At 39.7% G+C, this 20,720-nt stretch overlaps 1 protein-coding gene across 1 annotated transcript; it reads right to left on the reverse strand.

Annotated features, from left to right (window-relative positions):
* Positions 1–7,532: 7,532 nt before the first annotated feature.
* On the reverse strand, positions 7,533–8,747 carry LOC121870936. Its single transcript, XM_042372909.1, has 2 exons — positions 8,733–8,747; positions 7,533–8,519 (listed from the first exon to the last, which is right to left on the reverse strand). Exons 1-2 carry the CDS (start codon positions 8,745–8,747, stop codon positions 7,533–7,535), a joined length of 1,002 nt encoding a protein of 333 aa, XP_042228843.1.
* Positions 8,748–20,720: the final 11,973 nt, after the last annotated feature.

The raw sequence follows: 20,720 nt of genomic DNA on the forward strand, positions 1-20,720 counted from the left end.
AGACCATAATCATTCTTAGTCTCCTGAAGATGGTTATCCTTCGTTTCAATCGTCCCATAAAAACCTCGGCTCGGGGAATTTTCTGCGAATTATCTTTTCTTGCTCTATGGTTAAGGGACGTTCTTGAGCTATATAAGGATTACATGTGACCTTTTGGAATATGCTTCTTTAAAAATGGCCACTTTCTCTTTTTTTTATGTATATCAACATTCTATTGAAGGGGTTCTCTCTCTCTCTTTTTTACCTCCTCTCTCTCTCTCTCTCTCTCTCTCTCTCTCTCTCTCTCTCTCATCATCACCACCACCACCCATAGTTTTCCATGGTCCTGATCCTCCCTGTCATAAAAATCGTCATTCACCTAATTATTACTTTTTTGTAGTTACATTCTATATAATTAACACAAACGTAACATAAAATAGAGACAGGTGAAGTGTTAATGAGATCGATATGAGCAGCTTTAATAGAGACCCTGGCGACTGGATGACTGAGGATACGACCATTTGGAGATATTAATTCAGGTTAAAGATAAATATTCAGAGGTGGTGGATAATGATTTGGAAGTTTCCGTCCGTCTGTCCGTTCTGTGTGCGTCTTTGTGTCCGTGAATAGTGTGTGTGTGTGTGTGTGTGTGTGTGTGTGTGTCTATAAGCGTTCTGTGTGCGTCAAGGGGAATTTATGCTATATTCTACTATTAACTCTCACACCATACCACATCACCACTACAACCATCACCACTACCATACCATCACAGTCACCACACCACCACACCACCACCATCACCCCCACAGTCATTACGTAATCAGACTTCTACTGCCTTCATTTCCCCCTCATTGCTTATCACCACCCGCCTCCAGCTCCACTAATACGACCACATCTCTCTCTCTCTCTCTCTCTCTGGTAATGTCGGGTTTAAAAACTAGGCTAATCATAGGAATTATATCCCTCCCCACCTTCCCCTCCGTCCTTACCCTTCCTACCTTCCCTCCTTCCCTCCTTCCCTCCCTCTCACACCTTCCCCTCATTTCCTCTCCCACCCACCTTCCCCTTTCCTCTCTCTTCCTCCCCTACCCTCCTCCTCCTCCTCCTATCCCATCTCTTCCTTCCCACTACATTCCCATTCCTCCTTTCCTTTTCCCTCATCCCTCCTTTTCCTTCAGTCTTCACCTTTCCCCCTTCCCTTTCCCCCTCACCTTCCCCTGACACATACACGAACATTAGACCTCACGGCGGGACTCACACTAAGGCGTGGCGTGAGTCCCTTCGCCTGACTTTACATAGATCGACAAGTTTCCAAGGTTGTTTAGGTGGAGATTATCCTGTGTGTCGAGATTCACACGGCTGAGAAGATTCGTTTTGTTTCGATGGTTCGTTTTGGTTCGAAGGTTCGTTTGTCCTCAATGTATGCTGTGGTCTTAAGGTTCATTTGACCCGAAGGTTCATTTGACCCGAAGGTTCATTTAATCTCATGGCTCATTTGCTCCAAAGATTCAATTGTTTCGAAAGTTCACTGGATCAATGTTTCCATCATCCCCTGAGCTCATCTTCCCTCTTATATATTCACCAGTCTTATCTACTAACACCTGGTAATAAATCATCTCCTCTAACTTCACTAAGAGGTATTACAGGTGTATCTAATTAGGAAAAACAGATCACCTGAAGATTATAAACCAATACTTATTTCACCTGTTAATTAAACACCCGTATGTTAAATGGGGGTTCGGTTAATTTAGGTCATGTTAGGTTAGATTTGGTTATTTCAAAAACCTTACTTCTTCCTTCACCTCATTCCCTCCCCACTCACCCCTCTCCCCTCCCCTCTCGTTCTTCTCACTTCCCTTTCACCTCCCTCTCTCCTCATCTTCAATGCTGACTTCTTTACACAAAGAAACTCATCAGTGACGGATCATTTTTTTCTCCATGTAAAAATCTTTGAGTGACTAAGTTTCTTAAAAAAAAATCTTCACAGTTTCGGTAATACCTGATTGGTCGTGTAATTTGGAGTAAGCAGATATCACTAATCTTACGGCAGGACATAAGCTGAACAATAATCTAAATTTTCCTCGCAAATCTTGAAAACGATTTTTAGAATTCGCGAGAAATAATCGCATAATCGGATTTGGTAATAATAATTTACTGGAATGTTATGACGGTGGTGATGGTGATGGTGGTGGTGGTGGTGAGAATAGTGGTAATAGTGGTAGTGGTAGTAGTAGTGGTGGTGGTGGATTATTGTATAACTAAAGTCTGTAATCCCCTGACAAAGACCTCGGCTTCACATATCGGCTCCAGGAACGACTCAAAGCCCAGAATGTGAACGCATCCACCAGTCAGAATAATCCCACAAAAGACACAAAAATAATAAACTTCATAATTTCCCGTTAAAACAAAAGACAATCAGTCATTATAGTCAGCAACGTTACAAAATCTTCATCTATTGTTGTGACCCCAAAAAATAATCATAGACGCCTGAATCTGGAGAAGAAACAGTATTCGGTTATAGTCTTGGTCTCACTGAATGGGATTAAATCTCCAGGGAATCCTGATTCCATGTAGGATTAGATACCGTAGCTGCCAACGCTCCCAGAGTTAAGGGGAATTTTGTTAGCTTCGTGGCGTCTATAACATGATGGAAGATGATGAAAAAATATATGTATCACTGATTTAAAACTATTATTTTCACCCAGTCCCGACAGATTTTTTTTTTTCATATTTCCAACGTACCGCTGGCTAATAGAAAAAAATGAATAAATGAATAATGAGACACAGAGGAGTTCAATTTATTTTTTATTTACTCAGCATGTCGGAGCATCAGGGAATAACGCTGTATCGGTGCCTTACGGTATGAAGCTATACTCAGAGGTTAAAGAAGACGTCGACTCCGTACAATAAAATAACCTTCAAGAAATAATAATAATAATAATAATAATAATAATAATAATAATAATAATAATAATAATAATAATAAAACAATAATAATAATAGAGAAATCAATAACGGTACAGGGAATTTATAATAAACACGGTACAGTACCCACTAACGTCATACTGTAGTGCTATTTACGTAAGCTTATACACGACCTCCCTGTTGTTATGGTGGCGGTGATGTTGCCACTTTATCCCTCACTACGACCACTACCACGAATAATACTACCGTTACTACAAATACTACTACTACTATTACTACCAACACTACAATATAACCACCACTACCACTACTACCACCACCACTCCAACTATAGCTTACTACAACAATTCTCGGGGGAGTATAGTTGCCAACACATTCATTTCTTTAACTGTACATATATGGGAGATTGAAGCCGCTATTAACGACACACACACACACACACACACGGTTGTTAGGCTCAGCACAGTACACACACACACACACACACTCAAATGAAAGGTAAACTGTGCTTCGTTAGTGACAAAATAATGGGTTGGTTCCTGTACTCAAAACTCTCTCTGCCCCCCTCATACTTTGTCAGGCATGGTGTGTGTGTGTGTCTGTGTGTGTGTGTGTGTGTGTGTGTGTGTGTGTGTGTGTGTGTGTGTGTGTGTGTGTGTGTGTTTTAAGCCTCCACCATTTTAATAGTTTTCATTATGTTCGTTGCAATCTACCCTCTCTCTCTCTCTCTCTCAAGATATAATAAAAGAATACATACATACATACATACATACATACATACATACATATATACATCATAATAATAAAAAGGGAAAAACTAATCTTATCCGATGTTTTCTTTGACATATCGTCCAACCGCGTCTCTATGTTTGTTTTCCCTCTCACCGCGTCCCTCTCACCACATCCCTCTCAGCCCATCCCTCTCACCACATCCCTCTCACCTCGTTACTGACAATGAATCAAAGACAACTACGAAGTCTTCTGACACATTAGGTGTAGACTCAGCTCCCTCATTACTGCCATCATATTCGTTAATCACACACCACTCTGGGATGTTAAATAAATAGTCAACTTACAAAGATTTCATAAAAGACCAGACACATCTCAAAGAATCTCATCCATGGAGACAGTTTAATGTTTACTATGACCCCACACACACACACACACACACACACACACACACAGACACACACAGACACACAGACACACAGACACACAGACACACACACACCCAGACACACACAAACACAACAAAATATAGGGTATATCTTTCTTGTTTGTGTTGACTCCTGTCGTGATATATCGTTTGAAGTTAAAATTAAATAAAATCTCGCTCACTGTGATTTAGGACACCATGATAGGAGTGTTCCGGGAAAAAGTAACTCGTGTTTGGGAAAATTTACTCATGGTTGGGTAAAGTAACGCACATTTGGGGAAACAATATTAGGGAGAATTACTTGAGGTTATTGACAATGAAGAAAGTCTGGTGTTGAGCTCTAAAGTGTTACGTATCCTTCTCTTGTTGATAGTCAGTTACAACCCCCTTCCTTGAGTTGATGCCTTTCTGTCAATTCCATCACCTTCTGTTTCTAGAACTTTAAAGGGAAGATGACAGCCTACATGTTCCTAATTCTGTATTGTCATTCTTCATCTGTTTTACCTTCAAAGTTTTGATCTGGGTTCTGAAACTGATACAGTAGTATTGGCAGCATGTATAATAAAACTATCAAGCACGATTTTAGCAACAGTTTATGGCATGACTTAAATAAGCTGATTTTATCACTGTGTGTGTGTGTGTGTGTGTGTGTGTGTGTGTGTGTGTGTGTATGTGTGTGTGTGTATGTGACCGTTATGAAGCTGTGTATACAACAACAGATGAAAGAAAATAACACTATGATGTCTCATTATTAGGGAGGTGCAGGAAATGAACACCTTCGGGCAGAGCTGCGGCAATGGGTGGTGTTGCTTACCTCTGGCAGGCAAACTGCAAAAGGCAACAGGCAGAGTGTGACAGCCAGACTAGCCCCCTCACTTCACAACCTCAAAACTTTATTATCCTACAACCTCACTCGCCATCAACCCTTCAGGTGAGGTCTGTTGTCTCAGCTGGTGATAAGTTACCAGTTGTTACTTAATGTCTCCTATGAAAGTGTCTGTACAAATCATATTTTCACTAGGATGCTTTCTCTTTCACACACACTATATTAATTTACTTTACTTTATATTTTTTAATCCCTTCACAAGATCAACTCACGTCTTGGTCTTTGTTTTATCTCTCATTGTCTTAAATATTCTCAAGGTGTTGTTAGAAATATTCGTTTATGTTAACATTTTTATACGTAAAATGTTTGAGGTAGTTAGCTGTTTTCTTAATGTCAACAAAGATGACTTAGCGTTTTCTCGAATGTCAACAAAGATGACTTAGCGTTTTCTCGAATGTCAACAAAGATGACTTAGCGTTTTCTCGAATGTCAACAATGATTCAGATTTTCCTGGTGCGGACGTTAGTTAATTAGGTCAGTTAATCCCTTGTATTATCCACAGGGCAAAGCGTCAAAGCGTCTGTGATTTTTTTTTGTCTCATGCGATTAATGACGTTGCCTAAAGAGTGTCTAATCTTCAGGTGATTCATAATTTTTTTTTTATTCATTGCACTTATAGAATTGTCAGTTATATGAGACTATTGTAGTTCATCTTAGCTTAGCTTAGCTTAGTTAATCTTAAAAGTAAATAAGCTTAAGGTAGCTAAATTACACGTGATCCTATGCAGTATATCCAAAAGATTATTAAAGAAAACAATAGTTGGTTAAGACACTGGACTTTCAGTGTTCCAAAGTTTGATTCATTGTAAGTTATATACAGAACAACACTTAACTTTCTAGTATCCGTTAATAGATACACCTTTGTAGTAATAACAGACAGGTTAGGTTAGGTTAGTTTTAAAAATATCGATACTGTTTCTATTTATGGTTTCCTTGTATTAATTAACAGGTGAAGTACAGAGGGTCTCAGGAGAACGTAGATTTTGGGGGAGTGTGTGAATGTTCGTATTACATCAGCAACATTGTCTTCCCTTCTTGGTGTGTTGGGGTAGTGTACAAACATTACGCCTATCATCATGTAAATATGAATGGCAGTGTTTATAATTTTTATAGTAATCTTATATTTACATTTTGAATAAATTAGATACGATCGTAATATTCAGTGTGCTGTTCCAATACTAATTCAGTGTATAATTTCGAATTTTAGAAGAAACAAAACCTATGATTGGTAGATAAATTTCACTTATATTCAACTGTGTACAAATAATGAAACGCTTCCACATTAATAAAAAGTATGGTGGCAGGAAATACACATTCATTTTCACAAATACATACATAGAAAATATATTAATTTATTACATATACAGCGGTGTTACCATTCCGGGCTCGTTTTATTAAAAAGTACTGATAGATACTTGGAATTCATTATTAGTTTTAGTTCGAAATTGAAACTTTTTCATTCAACAGCAGAGAGAGGAAATGAATATATATTTTACATGATGTTTGTATGATAGGCAGCCTACATGATGAATAAAACACACACACACACACACACACACACACACACACACACACACACACACACACACCATGTTTATTAAGCCATACATTAACTGGTATAAACATAAACATGCAAATACTAAACATTAAAAGAACGCAAAAAAAAACACACAACAATAATAAGGAAGAAAGAGTAAAACTGTCAACATTTCAAGGGATAACTAAACAGACATTACATTAAAACAGAAATAAAACGAGAAATCTACAAAAAATAAGTCACTCTTGGCCGGGATTCCTTTTATATATTAGTTATCCCCTTGAAATTGTTGTCTTAGTCTCGTTTTCTTTTACATGAAATTCCTAATTGACCCAGTGGGCTTTTTTTTCCCACACACACTTACTTCTTTATTTTCCCCCACATCTCTTTTTTCCCTCGTCCTTATTTTCCCCACACGCTTCTTTATTTCCCCACACACCTCTCTATTTCCCCCACCTAACCTAACCTAACCCCCAGATAGCTTTAGGGTGTATAATCATCAGGTTAAATAAACTGGGGCAGGAGGGTAACTTCAGGTGATCCGAAATAAGTGAGTCTCTATGATATTTGTCGGCCATTTTGTTCATCCATTATTCTGACGTAATTCATATAATCCAGTTAGGTTAGGTTAGGTTACGTTAGGTTAGGTTTGGTTAGGTTAGATTACTGTAGGTTTAGGTTTGGTTAGGTTAGGTTAGGTTAGATTACTGTAGGTTTAGGTTTGGTTAGGTTACTGTAGGTTTAGGTTTGGTTAGGTTAGGTTAGGTTCTCATAACTAAGGCTAAAGGAGTAAGAGAACGCAACCAGAATTGGGAAAAGAACTGGGTCGTATCTCTCTCTCTCTCTCATTGAAAAAAGTGGTTCACCTGTCAAGTCTTGTCAAGAGGTATCTATAGATCTCTCGTCAGAAGACATCATCACTTGCCTTGACAGCTGAGGTGTGGAGCATAGAGCAGTGTTGGTTCCTGTTGTCAAGTTAGTAATAATAGAGGTAGGACTCTCTCTCTCTCTCTCTCTCTCAGGATGTCTTTAGAGTCCAGGTAATGATCCTAAAAACGGTGAAGACTAGTCTGGTTGAATGGGGTACAGGGATCTGGTTGAATGGGGTACAGGGATCTGGTTGAATAGGCAGGATCTGAATATGGGGGATCTGGTTGAATATGGTACAGGGATCTGTTGAATAATATGGTACAGGGATTCATCTGGTTGAATAGGGTACAGGACAGGCTGGTTGAATATGGTACAGGATCTGCTGAATAGGGCACAGGATCTGGTTGAATAGAACAGGGATCTGGGTTGAATATGCTTTGATATGGTATCTGGTTGAATGGGGTACAGGGATCTGGGTTGGATCTGAATAGAACAGGGATCTGGTTGAATATGGTACAGGATCTGGTTGAATATGGTACAGGGATCTGGTTGAATATGTACAGGATAATGGTACAGGGATCCAGGGATTCAAGGTTGAATATGGTACAGGATCTGGTTGAATATGGTACAGGGATCTGCTGAATAGGCAGGATCTGGTTGAATATGGTACAGGGATCTGGTGAATATGGTACAGGATCTAGTTGAATAGGGTACAGGGATCTGTTGAATATCAGGGTACAATATGGTACAGGGATCTGTTGAATGGGTACAGGGATCTGGTTGAACAGGGGTACAGGATCTGGTTGAATGCACAGGGATCTGGTTGAATAGGGTACAGGGATCTGGTTGAATATGGTACAGGTCTGGTTGAATAGGATCTGGCATAAGGGGATCTTGAATATGGTACAGGGATCTGGTTGAATAGGGTACAGGGATCTGGTTGAATAGGGTACAGGGATCTGGTTGAATATGGTACAGGGATCTGGTTGAATATGGTACAGGGATCTGGTTGAATATGGTACAGGGATCTGGTTGAATATGGTACAGGGATCTGGTTGAATAGGGTACAGGGATCTGGTTGAATATGGTACAGGGATCTGGTTGAATATGGTACAGGGATCTGGTTGAATAGGGTACAGGGATCTGGTTGAATATGGTACAGGGATCTGGTTGAATATGGTACAGGGATCTGGTTGAATATGGTACAGGGATCTGGTTGAATAGGGTACAGGGATCTGGTTGAATATGGTACAGGAGGATCTGGTCGACTCTGTTTTTAGGGATGAAGACAGTCGACCCTAAACAAAAACTGCAAAGCTTAACATCTTAAAATATGCAAATTAGAGACTTAATTTGCATATTTAAAAGCTCGTTGGCACCAATGACTCAGCCATCGTTCGTCTGACGTTCGCCAAACTCGGTATTGAGAGATGAGTTAATAATACGAATAAAGACCTGTAGTGTTTATGAACTTATAATCCATAAAATAATGACCTAATGTACATATGTTTGTGTTATCCTGAATATTTGAATGTTTTTTTGGGGGGGGGAGTTAATAATTTTGGAGTTAAAAAAGGGACAAAAACGAACAATACCTGAAGGCCTTCTTAATTAGCCGAGGCAGGTAAGAAGTGACTAATTGCTTTTTAGTTACCGTTCCTTCAGCCAATACTGGGAGAAGTTTTCCTCATTAACATTCCTGGACTTTCGCCACTAAGGAGGGGGGTGTGGGAGGGGGGTGGGGGGTGGGGGTAGGAGAAGGGAAAGGGGGATGAGGTGATAGTGTATAAGTGTGTGTATTAGTTTCCAAGTGTATACATTCTTGTGAGTGTATACATATATTATGGCATGTATTATGTATCCAGTGTGTATATTAAGTTTCCATACAGACTATACATGCGATTATTATGTCCTCGTAGTACAGTAGAGAAGAATATGTATATCTATGTGTGTGTGTGTGTGTGTGTGTGTGTGTGTGTTTGTGTGTGGCCAAATAATCATGTGTATGGTAAGTGCACCTCTCTCTCTCTCTCTCTCTCTCTCTCTCTTGTAGCAAATGTGTAGTATTATTGAGCCCTACAGAGAGAGAGAGAGAGAGATCTACTCGGTGTTATGACGTCTTAGGGGGTGGAGGCGCTGTTCAGGTTAAGTGACGTATGATGCTACAGTGGTTGGTGAAAGGTTAAAGTGTTGCTCTTAGCTGATTAAAGAGTGAAAACATGTAATCGACTCTCTCTCTCTCTCTCTCTCTCTCTCTCTCTCTCTCTCTCTCTCTCTCTAACAGGACCTTACAGCTCGCCACCACCATCAACACGAGACATCAGAACACACACACACACACACACACACACACACAAACACACGACTGAGAATTACCGATGCTCCATAAAACAGTCTCTGTATGTATGTGTGTGTGTGTGTGTGTGTGTGTGTGTGTGTGAAGAAAACGCGAATTTTACTACCCGTGAAATATGTCCAAGCAAGAGTCAGTCAACCTTTGCCCGCCCCCTCCCCTCCCCCCTACAGCTAAGAGGAGTATAAAAACGTACATAAACTCTTGTGTACTCTTTGTATTAATTGCCCTACATAAAGAGAGAGAGACTGTATTCAAATCCTCACTGTGTATAGGAAACGCAAAAAGGAGAATCTAAGTTACAATGGATTTATTTCCTATTATTTCTTCTTTTTCTTTAAGGTATCCTCGCCGTATCGTTATTCCGAGGAGATAAATAGTTTTCTGTCTTTTATTTTGTTTTTAATTTATGTTTTGCTTTTGTTTGTAAAGAAGAATAAAGAAGAAGAAGATGGAGATGTTTAACTGGCAGACGCTTAAGTAATGTTGTTTGTCTCTCTCTCTCTCTCTCTCTCTCGCTCTCTCTCTCTCTCTCTCACACACACACACACACTCACACACACACCACGCACACACACACCACGCCCACACACATTTGCGTAACGGAAATGTCAGACAGAGATTGTGTCAGACGATGAACTATGAGTGAACTGGCTCTTTTTACATTCGAGAGAGAGAGAGAGAGAGAGAGAGAGAGAGAGAGGTGAGAAATAGAGAGAATGAAATGGTAAGACATATATATATATACCTCTTTTTACCTGGCCTTAAATCTCTCAGGTACACAAAGGTGATATATGTACACAAAAGATCAAAGGAGGTATTTTCATCACTTAACTCCCAGGTATTACACTTGTTCACCCACACACAACACAGGTATTGTCACACCTGTTATAAGCCAGGTCACGTGTTCTGCTGCTACTGTTGAAGATAATTATGAATGACGTATGTAAATGATTGAATTATAGGACCTCTCTCTCTCTCTCTCTCTCTCTCTCTCTCTCTCTCTCTCTCTCTCTCTCTCTGGGTAAAGGAAAAGTTACTCTGCAGTTCTATGTGTTTATTAATAGTTAGATGTATATCAAAGGAAATTCTCTCAACTACAGACATGAACATAAGTGTAAAACCTGTCCTGCACACACCTACACACACCTGTCCTCCACACACCTATGCACACCTGTCCTCCACACACGTACACACACACCTGTCCTGCACACACCTACACACATCTGTCTTCCCCCACACACACGTACACACACACACCTGTCCTGCACACACCTACACACACCTGTCCTCCACACCTACACACACACACGCCTGTCCTCAAAACACCCACACACACACACGCCTGTCACTCCATACACCTACACACCTGTCCTCCACACACCTACACACACACCTGTCCTCTACACCTACACACACACACCTGTCCTCACACACCTACACACACACACACCTGTCCACACACCTACACACACCTGTCCTCCACACACCTACACACACCTGTCCTCCACACCTACAAACGCCTGTGTGATTATGACACCATTTATTTGGGCGACTCTACAGGAATGCAATAATATCACCTCCATCAATGGTGCTTCAGGGAGCGCATCTCACTATCCATGAGTTATGTACGTGAGTGTGCGTACGTGGGTGTGTGTAAGGATTAGTGTGTGTACGTGGGTGTGTAAGTGGGTGTGTGTGTATGTATGTGTGTGTGTGTATGTGTGTGTGTATGTGTGTGTGTGTATGTGTGTGTGTGTGTATGTGTGTGTGTGTGTGTGTGTGTGTGTGTGTGTGTGTGTGTGTGTGTGTGTGTGTGTGTGTGTGTGTGTGTGTGTGTGTGTGTGTGTGTGTGTGTGTGTGAATTAGGTGAGTGGGTTGTATAAGTGCATTAATGTGAATAGAACCAACCATTGACTATAGATCATGGTAGTAGTAGTAGTAGTAGTAGTAGTAGTAGTAGTAGTAGTAGTAGTAGATAAAGGTATAATTTTCGTATTATTTACATAACTCACTACACCATCAGAATTGAGAGAATCCCAGCAGTACAGGCAGACCCAACCAGGAACAATCAAGCCGAGGAAGAACAATTAGAGCCACTTTGGGCCAATCAGGGTCGTCTAGGTACAATCAGAGCCGGTATGAGGAGAGGGGGGTGGGGGAGCAGTGAGGGGGAGGGTAGGGGGAGGGAGGTAGGGGGGAGGAAGCACCTGTGCACCTGAGTAATAAGCCCTATGATCGGTGACGTCAGCATCGTTATTCATATTAATAGTGCATTAATGATGGCTGTTACCTCACACCTCCCTCACACCTCCTTCACACCTCCATCACCTCCCTCACACCTCCATCACACACCTCCTTCACACCTCCATCACACCTCCCTCACACCTCCCTCCTTACCTCCTCATGCCTCACACACCTCCCCTCCCGCACCTCCTCCCACCTCCCTCCTTACCTCCCCTCCACCTCCCTCACCTCCTTCACACCTCCCTCATACCTCCCTCATACCTCCCTCACACCTCCCTCATACCTCCCTCACACCTCCCTCACACCTCCCTCATCCATCCTCACATAACTTAAAATTCTACAAGTTAAATGTATAAAAAAAAAGATATGAATTACCTGAAGATCAAACAACTCAACGCTCAACTAACCTAACCTAACCTAAACCAAACCAAAACCAAACCTAAACCAAACCTAAACCAAACCCAAACCTAAACCAAACCTAACTGTAATAAGGTTACGAAATAACCTAAGATATCCACACAAAAAAATCCGATAATTCTAAGTAACTATTTTTTTTTTCATCCATTAAAATGAATAAAATTAATAAACAATAAAGGTGAATAATGTTGCAAGGTTAAATGAGGAAAATTTATCAACATAAGGATGATATTTTGTCAATGAGAACGGAGTGTGTTGCAAGTGGCTAGGGGGAACCCGGGTTAATTTGCCGGTGTAACCAACCTGATTTACGGTTGGTTGACACTTGTACAGTTGCCACACAGCAAGAGGAATATGACGTTGCTAGGATGGAAGAGGGTGTGGGTGTTGGAGGAAGAGGGTGTGGGTGTTGGAGGAAAAAGGTGTGGGTGTTGGATGAAGAGGGTGTGGGTGTTGGAGGAAGAGGGTGTGGGTGTTGGAGGAGGAGGAGGTGGAGAAGGAGTAAGATAAAAGAAAAGAAAAATCAGAGACAGGGAGATAAAGGGGCGATAAGAGAATAGAGAAGAATTCAAGGTATGGAGAAAGACAGATAACAAGATAAAAAGAGGAAGGAGAGAACAAGGGGGGAGAGTGAGGAAGAAAGGAAGAATAGAGCAAGGGGGCAAAGGGGTGAGTGAGAAGGAAGGAAGGAAGGACGGGAGGAAACAGCAATGGGAAGGAAGGAAGGAAGGAAAGAAACAGCAATGGGAAGGAAGGAAGGAAGGGAGAGAGGAAACAGCAATGGGAATGAAGGAAGGAAGGAATGAAGGAAGGGAGAGAGGAAACAGCAATGGGAAGGAAGGAAGGAAGGAAGGAAGGACCACAGGAGCTCTAATGACTAACTAAGAAAGATAGAGAAAGAGAGATAGAGAGAGAAAGGTCGGGCTGCAACTAGAGAAACACACTAGAGAATTTTGATATATTTGTAAGCCAGTTCTTCATGAATATATGAATAGTTGATGCTGTGATCGATTGAAGGGCTAGAGGGATGGCCATCAACCTTCCACTTGGACGAAACTCTCCCTCCCTCCCTTAACCCATAAACCTCGTCGACAAGAGATCCTATGATACCAACTGATGAATAGTGACTGTTTCTGTGTGTGTTGTGTGTGAGTGTGTGTGTGTGTGTGTGTGTGTGTGTGTGTTATCTTTCGTCCTCGTTCCATTCTATCTCTTGCTTGGGACGGTGACCTCCTTCTGCCAGGGAACACAGAGAGAAAGAGAGAGAGACAGACAGACAGACAGAGAGACAGACAGACAGACAGAGAGACAGACAGACAGACAGACAGAGAGACAGACAGACAGACAGAGAGACAGACAGACAGACAGGGCATGTAAGAGAGAGAGAGAGAGGTGTGTGTGTGTGTTACCAGACTCATCTAGATTGGTAGATAAACAAGATCTGCGTGTATATATCTAGCCTATAGTGGACAGCGGACCCTATAGTAAAGGTCTGTTACATAGCTTGGGGTCTTTGTTTGAGTTTATCTGTGAAGTTGAGTGTTTTTACTACGTCTCTCATGGACTCCACGTAATATCAGAAGAACCATTCAGGCTTACTAAGAATCTAGATAAGTATTGCCAACGGGAGCTTTCATGCGGGAGTCAATAAAGGCAGTTGTGTGGAGGGACAGAGCCACAACCAGCCACTCTGAGGGTTTATGATGGCGCGGGAATTTACGCTCCTGACTCGTGCCAATATGCTGTTATTATGAGTCTCCCTCCTCCACCTACCTACCTACCTACCTATCTGACTGTATGATTTTCGTCCCCCCAGTGTGTACCAGTTGAGTACAGTGATGATGTGTTGTAAATGACGATTTTTATAACATTTTATGGATCATCTGAAGATTAATTACCTGGGGGGGGAGGGGGAGGTGAGGATTAGTTTAGGTTAGGTTAGGTTAAGTTAGGTTTGGTTTGATGATTTTTTTTTTCAGGTTAGGGTAGCATTGCAAGTTGGAGTGTTAAACAGGTGATTAAGTGAACAGTTGGGGATGATCGGTTATATTAGTAATATAGTATGTATTCATTTATCACATAGGGCAACTGTATAATAATAATAATAATAATAATAATAATAATAATAATAATAATAATAATAATAATAATAATAATAATAATAATAATAATAATAATAATAATAATAATAATAATAATAATAATAATACTACACCCTGACCTCTCAACACTCACGAGAAAAAAAATCAATTCCCATTAAAATTACGACTCACTTAACCAAGAAATGTAAACATCTCTCTCACAATGATGACTTGATATAAAACAATAAACTGCCCAGTCAATAATGTTTCCTTTTGTGTATAAATTTCTCAGTAAGATACAATATAAATTTCTTAATAAAACTATACAAGAGAATTTCCCATCAAAACTACCTATTTACATTTCCTAATAGGTTACATGTCTACATTTCCCATTAAGTCACATGTATGTATTTCCCAATAACCTTTAAACGAAAACAATGTATTTGTCGATAAACGCTTAATAGAAATCAGCACACTGGGCCATTATTCCCCCAAAGCATCTGGATCCCTTGCACCAATCAGTGAGTGAGTAGGGAGCTGGAGCGACTACCACCACCTCCAATTACTGACCCCAGGTGCCTTGATGTTCACCTCTCTCTCTCTCTCTCTCTCTCTCTCTCTCTCTCTATACTGTTATCTCATTCACCTTTTTCTTTTATTTTATTTTATTTTCTTCATCGCGTTTCTTGTCTTACCTGAGCTCTCTGGTAATACATACATACATACATACATACGAAACCAAATCCATTTTTCGTCTATGTTAATATTTAAGGTTAAATCTTATTGTTGATACAAGTTTGAAGAACCGCTACGATCATATTTAGTTGTCAGCTGTATGTATGTGTGTATGTATGTACTCGTATGTATGTAAGTATGTCTGTATGTATGTATGTACTCGTATGTATGTGTGTATGTACAGTATGTAAGTATGTATATATATATATATATATATATATATATATATATATATATATATATATATATATATATATATATATATATATGTGTGTGTGTGTGTGTGTGTGTGTATGTATGTATGTATGTGTAGTCATCAAGCCCCACAGGTGAGTAAGGTCATTAAAAAAAAAATTATAATCACTCAGGGAAGAAAAACTACGCCGTACTTTTTAACCACCGTTCATAACCCAGGTCTATTCTTGTCTCTTAATCCACAATCCCACAATAGAATTTCTAATCAAATCTCCCCCCCCCCTCCCCCTCCCTACCCTCTTGCCTTTCATTCATTTATATATATACATTTTCTATATTTACGGATGTCTAGAAATATATCCGGATGTGTATAAATATGATGGTGGGAATGTGTATCAGTTGATGAAATTGTTCCACATTCTTAGGGAGGTTCAGTATTATGCTGGGTGGGTTTTTTTTAATCTCGTGTTTGGTTTGAAGGACTTGTATGGGAAGTGTCAGATCTGCTTCCTCGTGACTGTGTTGTGTTGTGTTGTGTTAGTCGTCAGCAGGTGAAGGTTGTTGTTGTGTAGTGTTGTCTAATGGTAGATCCTGCAGCCATATGGCATCACGAAAATTGTGACCAAGTTCCAGGTTGTTGATCTAACTTTCTGCCTCATTTACACATAATTGCTGGGTCTCAATTGTTTCTCTTACTTTGACAACATATATTGTTTCTCACTCTTGGTCTTTTTTTATTTATTTATGTTATTTTTTAATTTATGGTCCTGTATTATTATTATTATTATTATTATTATTATTATTATTATTATTTCGCCCCCAGGCCCTGATGTGGGTCATTAACCTGTGTCCTGGTGGGTTATTCCCTTAAAAAAAAAAAAGTAAACCTCCTCACCATCCGGGTACTCAGACAGGCGCTCCTTCCCAGTAAATACTTCACCTGGACTTGTGTTTACATGTTACTGGGGAGATTTGAGTTAGATAATTTAAAAAGTTTCTTGAACCATTAACTCTGAATTTCACTACTTTAATACTGTTGGTTCTTTTGTTACGAATCTGGTATTAAATTGAATCTTGAATATTTCTTTCAAAGATAAGTCTGCCTTATGCCTAGCACCAACTTATTCTGACCACCAATATAACCTTAACAACTTTATTAATTGTTATAACACCAGCGATACACACCTTCGACCTGCCTACGACTACTGGTATAAACATATTCGTCAAAATCCTCAATAATATAAGGAAGGAAACTCTTGTCTATTGGTAAGAGAAGACGACAAGCGGATAAGAAAAATTATCTGGTCATGAGAGGCAATACATATATCCAGCTGCCTCGCTCAATAGCTGGACAAGATCAGGTCGTTATTGGGATGAGCGCTGGGCAATCTGTCATCAACAAACAGCATAATATCGTCATCGACCTGGACGAGTCACTCACCGTATGTCAGCCCGCAGCAACATAATAATAATAATGGGAGACTCACTTTATCTGGGTTATACTGACGATCACTGACTGGTTTACAACGATGAATAATATTGGTTCTATATGTTAACTTGTGTTCTGTGGATGTAACTACTTAGAAAGATGCCTAGAGAAAAGTATATATTGCAAGATAATACAGCAGCAACACCGGGGTAATAAAAATTAAAAAGAAGTTATTTTGCCAGAATTCCGTGCTAATAATATCGATTTGAATATTCACCCGTCTATAATTAAAATCAGATTAAAATCAATGAATTTATTTATATATACAGCATCAAATATTTACATGAATTGGTTATTGCATCCAGATTAAAATCAATGAATTTATTTCTGTATACAACGTTAAATGTGTTTGTAGGGATGGCATTGAAACACATATACTGCATATAAAGATTACCTGGCTACGCTCGGGTTAGGTATATACATAACGCTGTCACAGTTTGTCCTCCCTGACACGGGTAACCACCTCCCACATTCGCCCTGGCAATATCTCAGTCAGGGCACCGTGGTCAATAGTGATATTTAGGTACTACACAACCTTGGAACTCATGTAATATGTGTGCAAAGTTTCAGGCATCTAATTGCTTCCGTTTTGGACCTATGGCTGGAACAGACAGACACACGGACAGACACACAGACAGACACACAGACAGACACAATCACGGACACAATCACGGTCATACACCTTCCTTTATTATCATAGGTTTACACACACTCTGACCTCAACTACCGAACTACTATATGCACTTGCTGGAACATGACCTCAGGTAATGATGTACCTTTCATTACCTTTTAACTAATAAAGCGTTCGACACAACAGAACTACATTATCACCTCACCATTATTAACACCACCTCACCATTATTAACACCACCTCACCATCATTAACACCACCTCACCATTATTAACACCACCTCACCATTATTAACACCACCTCACCATTATTAACACCACCTCACCATTATTAACACCACCTCACGTAACTTCAGAATTAAAGTGCCATTGGTTGTGGTGTTACGATGTTACTGAGGAGCAGAGAGGGAGAAGTGAGAGAAGTGAGGGAAGTGAGAGAAGTGAGTGAAGTGAGGGAAGTGAGAGAAGTGAGTGAAGTGAGAGAAGTGAGTGAAGTGAGGGAAGTAAGAGAAGTGAGTGAAGTGAGAGAAGTGAGGGAAGTGAGTGAAGTGAGAGAAGTGAAGTGAGAGTGAAGTGAAGTGAGAGAAGTGAGTGAAGTGAGAGAAAGTGAAGTGAGAAGTGAGGGAAGTGAGAGAAGTGAGTGAAGTGAGGGAAGTGAGAGAAGTGAGTGAAGTGAGAGAAGTGAGTGAAGTGAGAGAAGTGAGTGAAGTGAAGTGAGGGAAGTGAGAGAAGTGAGTGAAGTGAGTGAAGTGAGTGAAGTGAGTGAACATTGCTATGGTAACTTCTCCACCAGATTCTTGTACTAATGAAGAAAATAATGATGGTAAGAAAATCGAGAGAATTTGACTCCTAACTCACTCTGGTAAAGAACAAAAATAAAAGCCAAAACACTAAACATTAATAAAACACAACACATCATTAACTCTGTAAACACATTCTTTTTCAACAATGATTCAGTAAACAAACATTTTTTCCATACCTACGTTAAACATTAAACACTACCAATCATCATTAACTCTGTAAACACATTCTTTTTCAACAATGATTCAGTAAACATAAACATTCTCCCTACATTAACTATGCCTTAATAAACACACTAAACATAACCCAACAATGCCCTTCAAGTTAAGCTGTTCGAACATTTACACTGAAATAACATTCACCTCATTTTTTTTTAATTCCATCATTGAGGAAAGCTAACCTGGCATCATTAAGCCACAAACTGTTCGTTAACTCGACAACCACAGCTGATGATCAAACTCTGGCGGTCATTAGTGAGGTGATTAACTCTGAAGTAATTAACCTAACATCACTACCAGAAAGGGAAGAGTGTTATTAGTACCTTGACATAGATTCAGTATGGTCAAAGAACATGTGTAAGTTTATAATGAGTGATAAGATAATTCGTTTTATAATGATGATGATGATAATGATGATGATGTTAACAATAATAACAGGTATGATATTAATGATGATTATAATGATGTTATTAGTGAAAGGATGAAAGTAGGTCCTCCCAAAGGCATAACTGAATGATAATAAACAATATAGAATTTAAAATGGTTCATTATAAATTTTATCATTAGCAAGTATATTATCAACCATTTCTCTCTCTCTCTCTCTCTCTCTCTCTCTCTCTCTCTCTCTCTCCAAGGAAGCAAACAAACGGATTAATTGGAAGCCCCAGGAAATAATAGGGAGCTGATTTTCTATAACTTTTAAAACAATTATACAGTATATGATATCCGGGACTAACACACACACACACACACACACACACACACACACACACACACCAGTCCTAAATAAAACAAAAAACAAAGAATGATATATGTTGAATGTGAATGAATATAGTCAGACTGATGAAAGAAGAATGACTGAATGGCTGACACTAAAAGATCCTTGATATCTTCCTATTATTTTATATTATACTGAAGGACTGATCTTGTGGGGGTTGGGGTGGTGAGAGTCAGACATCCAGTGAAGAAAGATGTGCGAGAAGGAAAGGATACCATGACGTCGAGGGGGAGGGGGAGGGGGTGTTGAGCCGCAGTAGTAGTAGTAGTAGTAGTAGTAGTAGTAGTAGTATTTAAAATGAATAACTTCCCCATTTACACAAAGGGTCAAGCTTACATGTTTCTGCCCGTTTGTTATACACAGTGCATTATGTTGCCTAATGTATATTGATGTTAATATTATTCATTATTCAACAAGGTAATTGACTAGAGCCAATAATACCATATTATTCATATTCGGCGATGAATGTTTTGTACGTCAGTGATGAATGTTCGTCTGGCAGTGTTGATAATTCGACTTCCTATAACCCATTAAAAATGTTTGAGATGTATTTTTCTTAACTCTCTCTCTCTCTCTCTCTCTCTCAGAAATAATTATACACGATACATAAACACCAAGACGTAGACACAGGGAGGAAAAAAAGATTAGAGAATCTCCCGTCGAATGTTTGCCAGTGTGGGTTTTAACTCGACCCTCCTAGACTAATCCATAAGGTCGTGATTAAGGCTTTTAGAAACCTTGAGAGTGAATCTTACTGAAGAGGTGGGATGGTACTGTGTTGTCCCACTTCATTATGTGTGATTACCCCAGAGGACAGGTTCACTTCTCTCATACAAAATATTTTTTTTTGGGGGGGAGGTGTTAGATTTGCCCCCCAACCCTCACCCCTTACCCCCACCCCTAACCCTCCACCACATCCCCCCATCAGAAAAAAGGTATAATAATATGCTAATTTTAATCAACCTTTACCGAATCAATTACCTGTCAGCTTTAGTCGACGATTTTCTTGTTTTGAAAATGTGTTGTGTAGACTTATAGCTGATCACGTGAAGTTAAGACACCCGGTGGGGGGTAGACTATGTTAGATCAGGTTAAGTTAGTGCTAGGTTAAATTAGGGTTAAATTAGGTTAGCGTTTTGTTAGGTTTGGTTATAGCGTCATGGTAGCATTAGGTTAAGTTAGTGCTAGGTTAAATTAGGGTTAAGTTAGGTTAGCGTTGTTAGGTTTGGTTATAGCGTCATGGTAGCATTAGGTGTGTGTGTGTGTGTGTGTGTGTGTGTTGCTGGCTGGTCCCTCCTCTATGATAGCTCGCTCGCCTTCACTAGACCTGAAAATATCACTGTTTAATTCAGATGATGAAACTTAAAACACCCACGATATACTGGTTTTTTTTTACTTCCTTGAGGCAAAACTCTCTTCAAAT

This window comes from Homarus americanus, unplaced genomic scaffold, assembly GCF_018991925.1.
Source record: "Homarus americanus isolate GMGI-L3 unplaced genomic scaffold, GMGI_Hamer_2.0 scaffold52512, whole genome shotgun sequence".
NCBI classification, from domain to species: Eukaryota; Metazoa; Arthropoda; class Malacostraca; order Decapoda; family Nephropidae; genus Homarus; species Homarus americanus.